Below are 12,668 nucleotides of genomic sequence, written 5' to 3'. Positions count from 1 at the left end.
GCGACGTCGCGGGATTGGTGCGCGTCCTTGAGTGACGTCAAGGCTGTCTATAGAAGGCCTCGGTTGAGTCCGGGTGTGATCCAGGTGATGCTGTCGTTGTGACAGACTGTGCGGGTTACGTGAAGCTGTCGTCTGCCCTTAATTGGAACCCCGTCGTGCAACGTGTGTTGGTAGTGGTATTTACCAGCCATTACCTACACTTGTGTACCCGACGGGCTGCTCTACCTTTAAGAGCCTGTATATAACCTGCTTAAGAAAATATTCAGACTTCTAATCACGTTTTATCTAGTTCTAGCCCAAAATTTCACACCTGAATAGGTTCAGTCCTTGTCCGTCAGAACGACCCATACCCCACATCTCCCTTTTGAAACTCACCCAAGTGAAACTAAAATACAATTGTTCCCTACCCCGCCGAAGTAATAAAAACACACGAGAAAGTTTTTTTCAAAGCAAGTTCAAGACACTTGACCAAATAAAGCGACTGTGAGGAAGCTCCTCGCAGGATGCCGCTTGCGGGTGACGACAGTGATATTACTAATGCTCAAAACAACCTGACGGTCCGTGGACTTCGTGTGTCCACGAGGAAGCAAATGTACAGAGGCTATTCCTCAAGCTGCCAAGGTTTAGGGTGGAGAAGTCGGCAATTGTATCCAAGCCTGAGGTAGAAAGCTTTCGCTAGACTAGACGAATACCACCCCGACGCGTGCTGCTCTCTCTATATCATTTATGAAGATGTAACGGTGGAGCCGGGAAACCCTTCCTTTTTTTTTTTGCTTTCGAATTTCCCCACGAATGCGGGACCAAACCATTCACTTCCCTCTTAACAATAAAAATAGTAAACTAATGGGCTGCCTTTGTGAAAAAGAGACCGTGCATTTTTGTTTTTTCGGCTTGGAAAAAGAAATAAGATATTTAATTCAACCTAACCCTTTTGCTTTTCACATCTTTAAAAATACAGCCAATTGGGCGCCTGGGTGGCTCAGTGGGTTAAGCCGCTGCCTTCGGCTGGGGTCATGATCTCAGGGTTCTGGGATCGAGTCCCGCATCGGGCTCTCTGCTCAGCGGGGAGCCTGCTTCCTCCTCTCTCTCTGCCTGCTGCTCTGCCTACTTGTGATCTCTGTCAAATAAATAAATAAAATCTTAAAAAAAAATACAGCCAACAAGGAATAAGAAATACTCGCTCGATAACATTAAATTCACACAAAAAAATGGGTATCCGTTGTCCCTAGGATCTCAAAGTCTTTTTTGTTTTATTTTGTTTTGTTTTTTGTTTGTTTTTGTTTTATCATTTTAAGCAATATCACTTTAGCAATGAGGCCGGGACACAGTCGTTGGGAACGGAACTTATATTTAGAGTCTGTGAAGAGACTGAACCGCGGACCAAATTCAGACTAACGCCGGAACCGTGCGCATCCGTCTCCGGGAGGCCGCGAGGTTTTCCGGGAAGCTAGCCAATCAGATTTCCGGCGCAAACTCAGTGGCGGCATTTTCAACTACATGAACAGGCTGCAGTCCCGCCCTCACGTTTCTCTGTTTTGTGCGAAGGTAACCGATGGGGATCCGAAGGGTGGCGGTTGAGCTGTTGGAACTGCTAGCGTCTGAGCGAAGCCTTGGGTGGTCGTCATCCCAATGAGCGGACGGCAAAGAACACTTTTTCAGACGTGGGGCTCAAGCATTTCTCGGCCCGCCGGAGCTCCGGGTTGCAGCTCTGGACCTGAGCGGCCTCAGAGCCCTGGCATCTCTAGGGCACGTTTTCCTCCCGCTGCAGAGGCTACCGAGGCTCAGCGGGAGTCAGACGATGATGTATTGCTGGTTGCAGTGTATGAGGCGGAGCGGCAGCTGAGTTTAGAGAATGGCGGTTTCTGCACCTCAGCGGGCTCCCTGTGGATTTACCCTACTAATTGCCCAGTGCGGGACTACCAGCTGCACATTGCTCGGACCTCTCTGTTCTGCAACACGCTGGTGTGTCTGCCTACCGGCTTGGGAAAGACCTTTATTGCCGCCGTGGTCATGTACAATTTCTACCGGTGGTTCCCTTCCGGCAAGGTGGTCTTCATGGCCCCCACGAAACCCTTGGTCACACAGCAGATCGAGGCTTGCTACCGAGTGATGGGTATTCCGCAGTCCCACATGGCCGAAATGACAGGTATGTTAGAAAATGGGTTAATTTGAAACTGGGGGGGGGGGGGGAGTAACTCGGGAAAGCACGCATGGTGGAAATTGAGCTAAAGGAATTCGTAACCCAGGAGGAATAGTCCCCAGATCACAGTATCCGTATTTTCCATTCATTCTCTCTCTCTCTTCTTTTTTAAGCTTTTAGTTATTTATTTGACACAGAGAGATCACAAGTAGGCAGAGAGGCAGGCGCGGGGGGGGGGGGTGGAGGAAGCAGGCTCTCCGCTGAGCAGAGAGCCCGATGTGGGACTCGATCCCAGGACCCCGAGATCATGACCTGAGCCGAAGGCAGCGGCTTAACCCACTGAGCCACCCAGGTGCCCCTCCATTCTCTCTCTTAAAGCATTATCTATTTGTAACAAGTTTGGCCCTCACCAAAAGGGTTGCTCTCCTCAATTTTCAGAGACTCTCCGTAATTTGTCGGAGTACTTTGAAGCGATTTGTATGTACACCCCATCAGAAGTGAACAGGAGGTTTTCTGGCTTTCTTCCCCAAAAATATTTCCCAGTTGAAGAACTTGCTTTTCTTCAATTATTATGCCATGTTGTAGGAATTCTCTAAAGACAGTCTAGTTGTGTCTCAGCATTAACACTGGGATCACAACAGAGCTTTAAAATTTAACATTTCAATGATTTGTTAAATTGTTCTTGTCTGAAGGCAGATTACCAAAACAGGATTGCATTCTGAAATTAGGTTAGATTATAGATATTTTAAAGGTAACAGTCCTGGTATTTAGAATGTAGGATGTCACTTTTGTTTACAGGATCTACTCAGGCTTTCACCAGGAAGGAAATATGGCACAGTAAGAGAGTCCTTTTTCTTACACCTCAAGTCATGGTAAATGATCTTTCTAGAGGAGCTTGTCCTGCTGCTGAAATAAAGTGTCTAGTTATCGATGAAGCTCATAAAGCTCTTGGAAACTATGCATATTGCCAGGTAATATTTCGTTTAAAAGTATTTTGTACTGTGAACATACTGTTAAAGAGTATTTTGGTGAATACTTATTAATGATGGTAGTTATTGATTGTGTTATCATTATGAAAAAAACCTCATCTTATTTCAGTGAAGAAAATACTTCTGTCATTCAAACCAGTGTCTCTGCTGCCTGGGTTGTTTTTGTTGTTTTTTAATCCCTAGCAAGTGTCAGGTGTAGATGATGATGGTTGAGGCAGTAATCTAAAATAGGGTGTGGGTGGAGTTTTGGAACAAAGTTAATTATTCAAAAATTGGTAGTAGATATGCAGTGTCATTCTCTGGCAGCTAGATAAAATCATACTTAACTGTCAAGAGTTGTTACCAAGATTGAAAGAAATAATGTGTGCAATCTACTTAACAGTGCCTTCTAGTTATGTACTATATAAATATGAATTATAAAGGTGAAGAGGTGGGATTGGCTGGAGAACTTAAGGTCTAGGTCATGAAGGCATTTGCCTATTATGGCTAGCAGTTTGAATGCTCTTTGTAGGACATAGGGGATATGGGTGGTGGAGACTCATTTAAAAATGTTTACCTGGGGTGATACTTAAGATTTAAAAGAGATTAGAAGAGAGAGGGCTAAAAGCAGGGTGTACAGTGTGGGAGAGGAGAAATTTAGGAGGACTCCTTCACAGGTTTCTGACTTGGAAGACTGTGAGGGTGTTGGTGTAATGAGGAGCACCAACGGAGACTTATGGATGCACAGAAGATTTGGGGTATTGTGGAAAGATAATGAAGGTAGCTTTAGATTGCTGAGTTTGAACTGTCTTTGAGGCATCTAGCTATAGATACCTAGTGGGCAGTGCATCTCAGTGGAGAGTTCTGAGCTAGAGATACAGATTTGGAAATCATCAACATAAAGATGGTAGGTAGGTAAAACTATGAGCTGGTGATAAGAGGGAAAGAGTAAGAATAGAAGGCAAAGTTGATTTTATTTAGTGCCAGAGAGGTGAATTTTACTGCCAGTTTGTGAATCTGTAGTTTCCCTGATTAAGGAACTTAAGTTTAAGTTAAGTTTATTGTATTATATCTCTGTGTTATCTTGTGGAGAATTGTTATCTTTCTTAGAATTGATTTTTTTTTTTCGTTGTTAGTTTACAGCCTTTTTTTTTTTTAAAGATTTTATTTATTTATTTGACAGAGAGAAATCACAAGTAGACTGAGAGGCAGGCAGAGAGAGAGAGAGGGAAGCAGGCTCCCTGCTGAGCAGAGAGCCTGATGTGGGACTCGATCCCAGGACCCTGAGATCATGACCTGAGCGGAAGGCAGTGGCTTAACCCACTGAGCCACCCAGGCGCCCTACAGCCTTTTTTTTTTTAAATTTAACTTATAATGTATTATTTGCCTCAATGGTACAGGTCTGTGAATCATTAGGCTTACACATTTCACAGCACTCAACATAGCACATAACCCTCCCCAATGTCCATAACCCAGCCAGCCACGCTATTCCTCCCCCTCTCCCCCCAGCAATCTTCAGTTTGTTTCCTGAGATTAAGAGTCTCTTGATTTTAGGCAGGAAATGGATGTATATACTTTTTCATATCTTTCCAAGTTAAATTAATACCCAGTGTGTTAAGGTTTCTGCTTGAGTGTGGCATTTAAAAATTTTTATTTTAACTCTGTGAATTTATTTTGTAGATTTAGCTTATATGTAGCGACTTTAACTCATTTATTTTATTTTCAAAACATTTTTTGCATTGAGTTTTTTTTTGTTTATTTGTTTTTTAAGCAGGCTCCACATTGGTTGTGGAGTCCAGTGTGGGCCTTGAACTCACCACCTTGAGATCAAGACCTGAGCTGAATTCAAGAGTCAGACACTCAACTGACTGAGCCACTGAGGCAGCTTACTTTTTTTTTTAATTATAAGACTTATGCTTTTATGACGTACAGTAGAGGCATGCATTGATTTCACTAATTTTCCAGGCAGCCTTGAGGGTTTATGGTACCTTGAATATTATAGATGTAGATTCCAATAGGCATAACAATCCCATGAAGAATGTAGCTTCCTGGGTTACAAACACAGCACCATTTCCTCTTCTACAAAATGCACGAGAATCCCACTTGGATAAAAGTAACGTATTATTAGGGTTTGTCTTGCATGAGTTTTTACTTAGAACAATTAGACTGTAAGTAAAATGTTCTATCTTAATATGTGTTCTATATCATTTTAAAAAGAAAAGAAAGTCCATAAATAATATTTTCTGAGATTGGTCAAGATTCAGTGTGAGTCTCGCTGAATTCATCCTTTACATGGGTTTAAATAAGAGCGGTTTTTAGGTAATCTGTTTTTACTATTTCCTATATTTAATGCAGAACTATAGGATTTTGAGAGCTATTACTGTAATTCAGTTTACTTAAGGGTTTTTTTCCCTTGTATTGGGGCCTCGTGAAGATCATATAGGAATTTGGTGGAATATCTGATATTAATCATACAGATGTGGGTGTTGAATTCATATTGCAACATCTAGAATGATGCTTTTGTGCCACTGAGAAAATGTGTTAGAATTTAAAAGGAAAGTTGGACTTTTAAAGTCTTTCCTTAAACAATTTTTTTTTCCATTTTAGATCTAATTTCATACTGGTATTTTTTCCTATTTTTATGTTTTATTATATTATATTATACTTGATTATGTATTATATTTATATATGTAAAATATATATTATAGTTCCATCCCTTAGACCATCAATACTCTGAATAAGAAATAATGATAATGGAATATATATAATAGCTTGTTTGACAGAAACACTGTTACTTTGTATTAGATAGATAAAATTAAATAACTTTTTATCTTTTTTTAAGGTTGTAAGAGAACTAGTCAAATATACAAATCACTTTAGAATCTTGGCTCTTAGTGCCACACCAGGTAGTGATATAAAGGTAAGTAAAATGTCTTTCTATTTCTTAACATTTAAGAAAAATAATAACTTTTGTACAGGCCCAGATCAGTTTGTCATTCTAGTATTTAGTTTGACATCAAGATATAACATTTCTTTTTTTTTTTTTTTTAATTTTTTTTTAAGATTTTATTTATTTATTTGCCAGAGACAGAGGGAGAGAGAGCGACTGAGCACAGGCAGACAAAGAGGCAGGCAGAGGCAGAGGGAGAAGCAGGCTCCCTGCCGAGCAAGGAGCCCGATGTGGGGAGCCCGATGTGGGACTCGATCCCAGGACCCTGGGATCATGACCTGAGCCGAAGGCAGCTGCTTAACCAAATGAGCCACCCAGGCGTCCCAAGATATAACATTTCTTACACATGCCTCTGTTTTTTTTGGTTGGAGAAGATTTTCTACATTAATAATTTTTATTTTTTTAATTAAGAAAAAAATTTTCACTAGTAGTTTTTAGATGTCAGTATGCATAAGTAGTTTGTTAAAAGTACTAACTTTTGAAATAGTGTGTTTTTTATTTTATTCATTAATTTTTAAAGATTTTATTTATTAGAAAGTGTGAGAGCACAAAGCGGGGGAGGGGCAGAGGGAGGAGAAGCAGGCTTCCTGTTGAGTAAGGAGTCCAATGTAGGGCTAGATTCCAGAACCCTGAGATCATGATCTGAACTGAAAGCACAAGCTTAACCAACTGAGACATGTAGGTGTCCCAATATGTGTTTTATAAATTGTTTAAGTTTTCAGTTTTTTGGTTTTTTTTTTTAAGTTTTATTTTGAACTAAGACTTCCAGAAAATTTGCAAAAATTCCAGTCTCTTATCTCTCCTTTGCTCATCTTCCTCTAGTGTTAACATATAATTGTAATCAAAACTGGGAAGTTAACATTGGCACAGTACTATTAACTACTCTGTAGACCTGAGTTGAATTTTGTCAGTTTTCCGACCACTGTCCATTTCAGTTCTGAGGTCTGGTCCAGGATCTCACTTGCATTTAGTTGTCATGTTTCAGTCCTTCGTATCTGTAATAGTTTCTCAGCCTTCTCGTTTCCCATGACATTGACGCTTTTAAGAGCAAATGCCAGTTATTTGTAGAATATTCCTCAGTTTGGGTTTGTCTGATGTTTTCTTATGATTGGAGTGAGGTTATGCATTTTTGGCAAGAATATTCCAGAAGTGATGCTGTAGCTTTCTCGGTGCATGGTTCAGAGACTACATGATGTTGATTTGTTTTACCCACTGTTGCTGTTAATCTCAACTTGGTTAAGGTAATGTTTTCCCAGTTTCCACATTTTATTTATTTATTTATTTATTTATTTTTAAAAGATTTTATTTATTTGACAGAGAGAGATCACAAGTAGGCATAGAGGCAGGCAGAGAGAGAGAGAGAGAGGAGGAAGTAGGCTCCCCACCGAGCAGAGAGCCTGATGCAGGACTCAATCCCAGGACCCTGAGATCATGACCCGAGCCGAAGGCAGCGGCTTAACCCACTGAGCCACCCAGGCGCCCCAGTTTCCACATTTTAAAAGGTTTCTCTGTTCTTCCCACAAAGGAAAAAAAAAAAGAACACAAAACACTGGAAAAAAGTGTTTGCCAGGGAACCAGGAAATTTGGGTTGTGATTTTAGTTTGCTACCCCAAAACTTCTGTTTTGTCTGAATCTTCATTAAATGTTGGTGGAAGGAGTATATCACTGCCATTGAGAAGTCCAAAATATGTTTGAAGAACTTGTTGGATGTTTACCAAATTCTTATTTCTTGGATTCTTGGCTGGAAGGGCTGCATGAAAGAAAGATGTTATAAAGCCTTATCTTCCTCTTGTACTACTTCTAATGTAACTTATAGTTAAAAACAAAAAGAAGTTTAATGATATGAATTTCAAATTTTACCACTATTTTATTTTTGTTGGTAACCTAAGCTAAAAAATTTAACGTGCAATGTTATAAACATACTTGATTTTGTGTAGGCTGTTCAACAGGTTATTACTAACCTACGAATTGGGCAGATAGAACTTCGTTCTGAGGATTCTCCAGATATTTTGCCATATTCTCATGAAAGGCGAGTTGAAAAGCTAGTTGTTCCCCTTGGTGAAGAACTTGCAGCCATCCAAAAGGCATATATCCAGGTAAGCCATTTTTATTACTATTCAGGGTTTTCACAAATAATGTCAAAATAAAGATTTTATTTTGTAGAACTTGGCTGTGAGAATCTATAGTTCTATCATTTTATATAATTAGCATGTTGAAAAATTACTTGAAATTAAAATTTTTGGAGCTAGTACCATGTTTTAAGAGGAAATACAAAATGATGGACCATTTCTAAAGCCAATTATAGCCTTTTTTAAAAAAGTACACCTATTAATTGCAGTATAAAACACACATATAAATTGAGGAGCGTACAAAACCTAAGTGTGAATAGCTCAGTGAATTTTTACATAGAGAACACACTTATAAAACAAGTCCAGATTTAACCAGAAGTTTCTTTGTAAGAAAACATATTTTCATTATTTTTCCTCCTGTATCTAATACAGCATTGATTCTCAACTGAGGGCAGTTTTTGTCCACCTGGTGACATTTGGCAATGTCTTTTTTGGGGAGGGGGGGCAATGTCTTGACATATTTTTGGGTATCATAACTGGAGGGGGTAGAGAGTAGAGTTGCTACTAAAATCTAATGTGTAGAGGCTAAGAATGCTGGTTAACATTCTGTAATGAACAAGAGTAGTTCTCCAACAACAAAGGATTATCTGGGCCAAATGTCAATATAGTAGTTTTTGAGAAATTACTTGGCCAGTTATCAATGTCAATGGGAAAATTTTGAGGTAACACACTATTTTTCTATAGTTCATAATTAGTGTCATGCTAGGAGAACATCTTGTTCTCATATCTTCATTGTTGCAGATTAAAGATGCCTGGAAATTCTTTGACACTCCTCCCATTTCCTTTTCCTTCTAATCTACACTGGCTCTGTGACTGATTTTGACCACAGAATGTGATAAACGTCAAGTAAGCCATGATGAAGCTCAGCTAAGCTGTGTTTAGGAGAAAGGAGGAAACGGTTGATAGCTAGAATCGAGGGTGTAAACATATGGCTATAGTTGAGGTATTACACTTAACATTCAGCCATTCAGGGCTCCAAATATCAAAGAACAGAGTTTAGCTGTCCCTGCAGTGCCCTGACAATCCTTTTTTTTTCCCTTATTATTTTTTTAACAAAGATTATTTATTTATTTGACAAACAGAGATCACAGGCAGGCAGAGGGGCAGGCAGAGAGAGAGAGATAAGCAGGCTCCCTGCTGAGCATAGAGCCCAATATGGGGCTTGATCCCAGGACCATGAAATCATGACCTGAGCCAAAGGCAGAGGCTTAACCCACTGAGCCACCCAGGTGCCCCTCTTTTTTATTTTTAACACTTTATTTTTAACATTTTACTTTGCAGTGGTTTTAGACTTTCAGGAAATATGCCCAAATAATATAGAGAATTCCAATGGGGAGTTAGTTTAAGATTACTCAAATGTCCTGTTTCTCAGTATAATTTGCTCTCTAATTTTAGCATGCAATGATGGTTATTGCTTGCTACAGTTAATTGTTATGTTTGCTTAATCACGGTTTCTCCTTTCTCTCAATTTTTTATGTTTGTCAATTAGAATTCATTTATTAATTCTTTTATAAGTATAGACTAATAGATTTTTTTTTTCCTATCCGCTACAATCTAATACTGATATCAGTATGAGTTTTGTTGCTCAGATTGCTCCAACTTTGGCCGTTTAGAGTTCCTTGTGTCCTTTAGACATGCTTTTTTTTTTTTTTTTTTTAAGATTTATTTATTTATTTATTTGACAGAGAGGCAGACAGAGAAGGAGGGAGAAGCAGGCTCCTGAGAGAGCCCGCATGCGGGGCTTGATCCCAGGACTCTGGGATCTTGACCTGAGCCAAAGGCAGAGGCTTAACCCACTGAGCCACCCAGGCGCCCCGCATTTTTTTTTTTTTTTTTTTTTTAACACTTCTTAACTTTCTGTCCTCACAAGATATTTTGTGCTCATTTGGTATTTCTCGTGTTCCAGCCATGGAATCAACCATTTCTCCAAGGAATCCTTGTAACTTTTATGGAAGAATGGTAATTTGAAACCTGTATTTATGTATTAGTGCTCATTGTTAATGCAGTATCTCAGCCTGAGCTCTCAGTGACATGCTTGAATTATTACTTGAAGAATTAGAATCATGAGCAAATAAAATGGTTGTTATTTTAATTTATGCTGTTTTCAAGTACTTTGTATATAGGAATAGATAGCCAAAATATTCATCTATCGTTTAACCTTTAATACGTCTTTCTTAAAGAAAAGTTCTATAGGAATATGCTTTATTTTTGTTTTCAAATTATTTGTGACAAAATTTTAAGTATTATTAAGATATGGCAAAGTATTTCTCGTGATCATTTCCTTTTTGATTAAAAATTTTTTCTATCTGGGGCGCCTGGGTGGTGCAGTTGTTAAGTTTCTGCCTTGGGCTCAGGTCACAATCCCAGCATCCTGGGATCGAGTCCCGCATTGGGCTCCCTGCTTTGCAGGAAGCTTGCTTCTCCCTCTCCAACTTCCCAAACTGCTTCTGTCTCTCTTTCTGTCAAATAAATAAATATTAAAAACAATTTTTTTAATTTAAATATAGTTGGCGCACAATGTTAAAATAGTTTCAGGTGTACAGCATAGTGATATAACAAGTTTATATATTATGCTATGCTCACCGCAGTGTAGCTACCATACAACATTACTATATCATTGAATGTATTCCCTATGCTGTACCTTTTATTCCTGGGATTTACTCATTCCATAACCGGAAGCCTGTATTTCCACTTCCCTTCACCTATTTTCTCAATCTCCTTCCCTCTGGCAACCATTATTCTGTCTCTGTATTTATAGGTCTGATTCTGCTTTTTGTTTTCTTGCTTATTCATTGGGCTTTTTTTTTTTTTAGATTTCACATATGAGTAAAATCCTATGGTATTTGTCTTTCTCTGTCTCACTAATTTCACGTATAATAACCTTTAGGTCTAACCATGTTGTCACAAATGGCATGATTTTGTCCCTTTTTTTGACTGTAATCTTCCATTGTGTATATCTATCTATATATACACACCATGTTTTCCTTATCAATTTGTCTACTGATGGACACTTGGGTTGCTTCCACATCTTGGCTCTTGTAAATAATGCAATAAACATAAGGGTGCATGTATCTTTTAAAGCTAGTGTTTTCATTTTCTTTGGGTAAATACATAGTAGTGAAATTATTGGGTCATGTAGTAGTAGTTCTGCTTTAATTTTTTGAGGAAACTCCATGCTGTTTTCCACAGTTGCTTTACCAATTTACATTCCCAGCAACACCGTATAAGAGTTCTTTTTCTCCACATTCTCACCAACACTTGTTATTTCTCATCTTTTTGATTTTAGCCATTCTGACAGGTGTGAGGTGATATCTCATTGTGGTTTTGATTTGCATTTCCCTGATGCTGGTGATGAGTGGTATTGAGCATCTTTTCTTCTCTGTTGGCCATCTGAATATCATCTTTGGAAAAATGTCTCTTCAAGTCCTCTGCTCGTTTTTTATTTATTTTTTTTAAAAGATTTTATTTATTTATTAGAGAGAGAGAGATCATGTGCACAAGTTAGGGGAGGGACAGATGGAGAGGGAAAAGCTGATTCCCTGCTGAGCAGGGAACCCAACATGAGGCTCTATTCCAGGATCCTGGGATTATGACCTGAGCCGAAGGCAGCTGCTTAACTTACGGAGCCACCCAGGCACCCCTCTGCTCATTTTTTAAATCAGATCTCTTTTTGGTGTTGAATTTTATAAGCTCTTAAATATTTTGGATATTAACCCCTTATCAGATATGTTGTTTGCAGATATCTATCTTCTCTAATTCAGTAGGTTGGCTTTTCATTTCATTGATGGTTTTCATTGTAATGCAGAGCTTTCGTTTAAAATTTATTTTATTGGGGTGCCTAGGTGGTTCAGTGGGTTAAAGCCTCTGCCTTCGGCTCAGGTCATGATCCCAGGGTCCTAGGATCAATCCCTGCATCAGGCTCTATGCTCAGCAGGAAGCCTGCTTCTCTCTCTCTCTCTCTGCCTGCCTCTCTGCCTATTTGTGATCTCTGCCTGCCAAATAAATAAAATCCTTTTTTTAAAAAAGTTATTTTATTTATTTAATTAATTATTTTAAGTAAACTCTGCCCAACTTGAAGCTTGAACTCATGACCCCAAGATCAGGAACCACAAGCTCTTCTGGGGCACCTGGGTGACTCAGTCGTTAAGTGTCTGCCTTCGGCTCAGGTCATACTCCCAGTGCCCTGGGATTAGCCCCGAGTTGGGCTCCCTGCTCAGTGGGAAGCCTGCTTCTCCATTTTCCATTCCCCCTGCTTGTGTTCCCTCTCTTGCTGTCTCTCCCTGTCAAATAAATAAAATATTAAAAAAAAAAAAAAGGTGACATGCTCTTCTGAGGAACAAGCCAATCAGGCATCTCCAGAAGCTTTTTATTTTGATATAAAAATCATCTCCTTTATACTAGTACATTTTGTCATGATTAAAATCATTCCATTTATAAGGATATAAAAATTATAATTTGTATAAACAAATATAGGCATTTCA

The 12,668-nt window shown here is 39.0% G+C and overlaps 1 protein-coding gene across 3 annotated transcripts in view; it reads left to right on the top strand.

Moving 5' to 3' along the window:
* The first annotated feature begins 1,432 nt into the window (after positions 1-1,432).
* FANCM (FA complementation group M) overlaps positions 1,433-12,668 on the top strand; it is a 66,381-nt gene continuing 55,145 nt past the window's right edge. For 2 of the 3 annotated variants that reach the window (XM_082735229.1, XM_082735228.1), the window contains exons 1-4: positions 1,433-2,146; positions 2,939-3,111; positions 5,951-6,028; positions 7,996-8,154. In XM_082735229.1, coding sequence (XP_082591355.1) covers positions 1,630-2,146; positions 2,939-3,111; positions 5,951-6,028; positions 7,996-8,154 — 927 coding nt within the window. In that variant the 5' untranslated portion in view covers positions 1,433-1,629. The remainder of the gene's footprint in view (positions 2,147-2,938; positions 3,112-5,950; positions 6,029-7,995; positions 8,155-12,668) is intronic. The other variant, XM_082735230.1, reaches the window with a different exon arrangement.

The sequence above is a fragment of the Mustela nivalis genome (genome assembly GCF_964662115.1).
Source record: "Mustela nivalis genome assembly, chromosome: 6".
In the NCBI taxonomy this organism is placed as follows: domain Eukaryota; kingdom Metazoa; phylum Chordata; class Mammalia; order Carnivora; family Mustelidae; genus Mustela; species Mustela nivalis.
The sequence above is the reverse complement of the archived record's forward strand: the minus strand, read 5'-3'. Positions and strand labels throughout refer to the sequence as shown.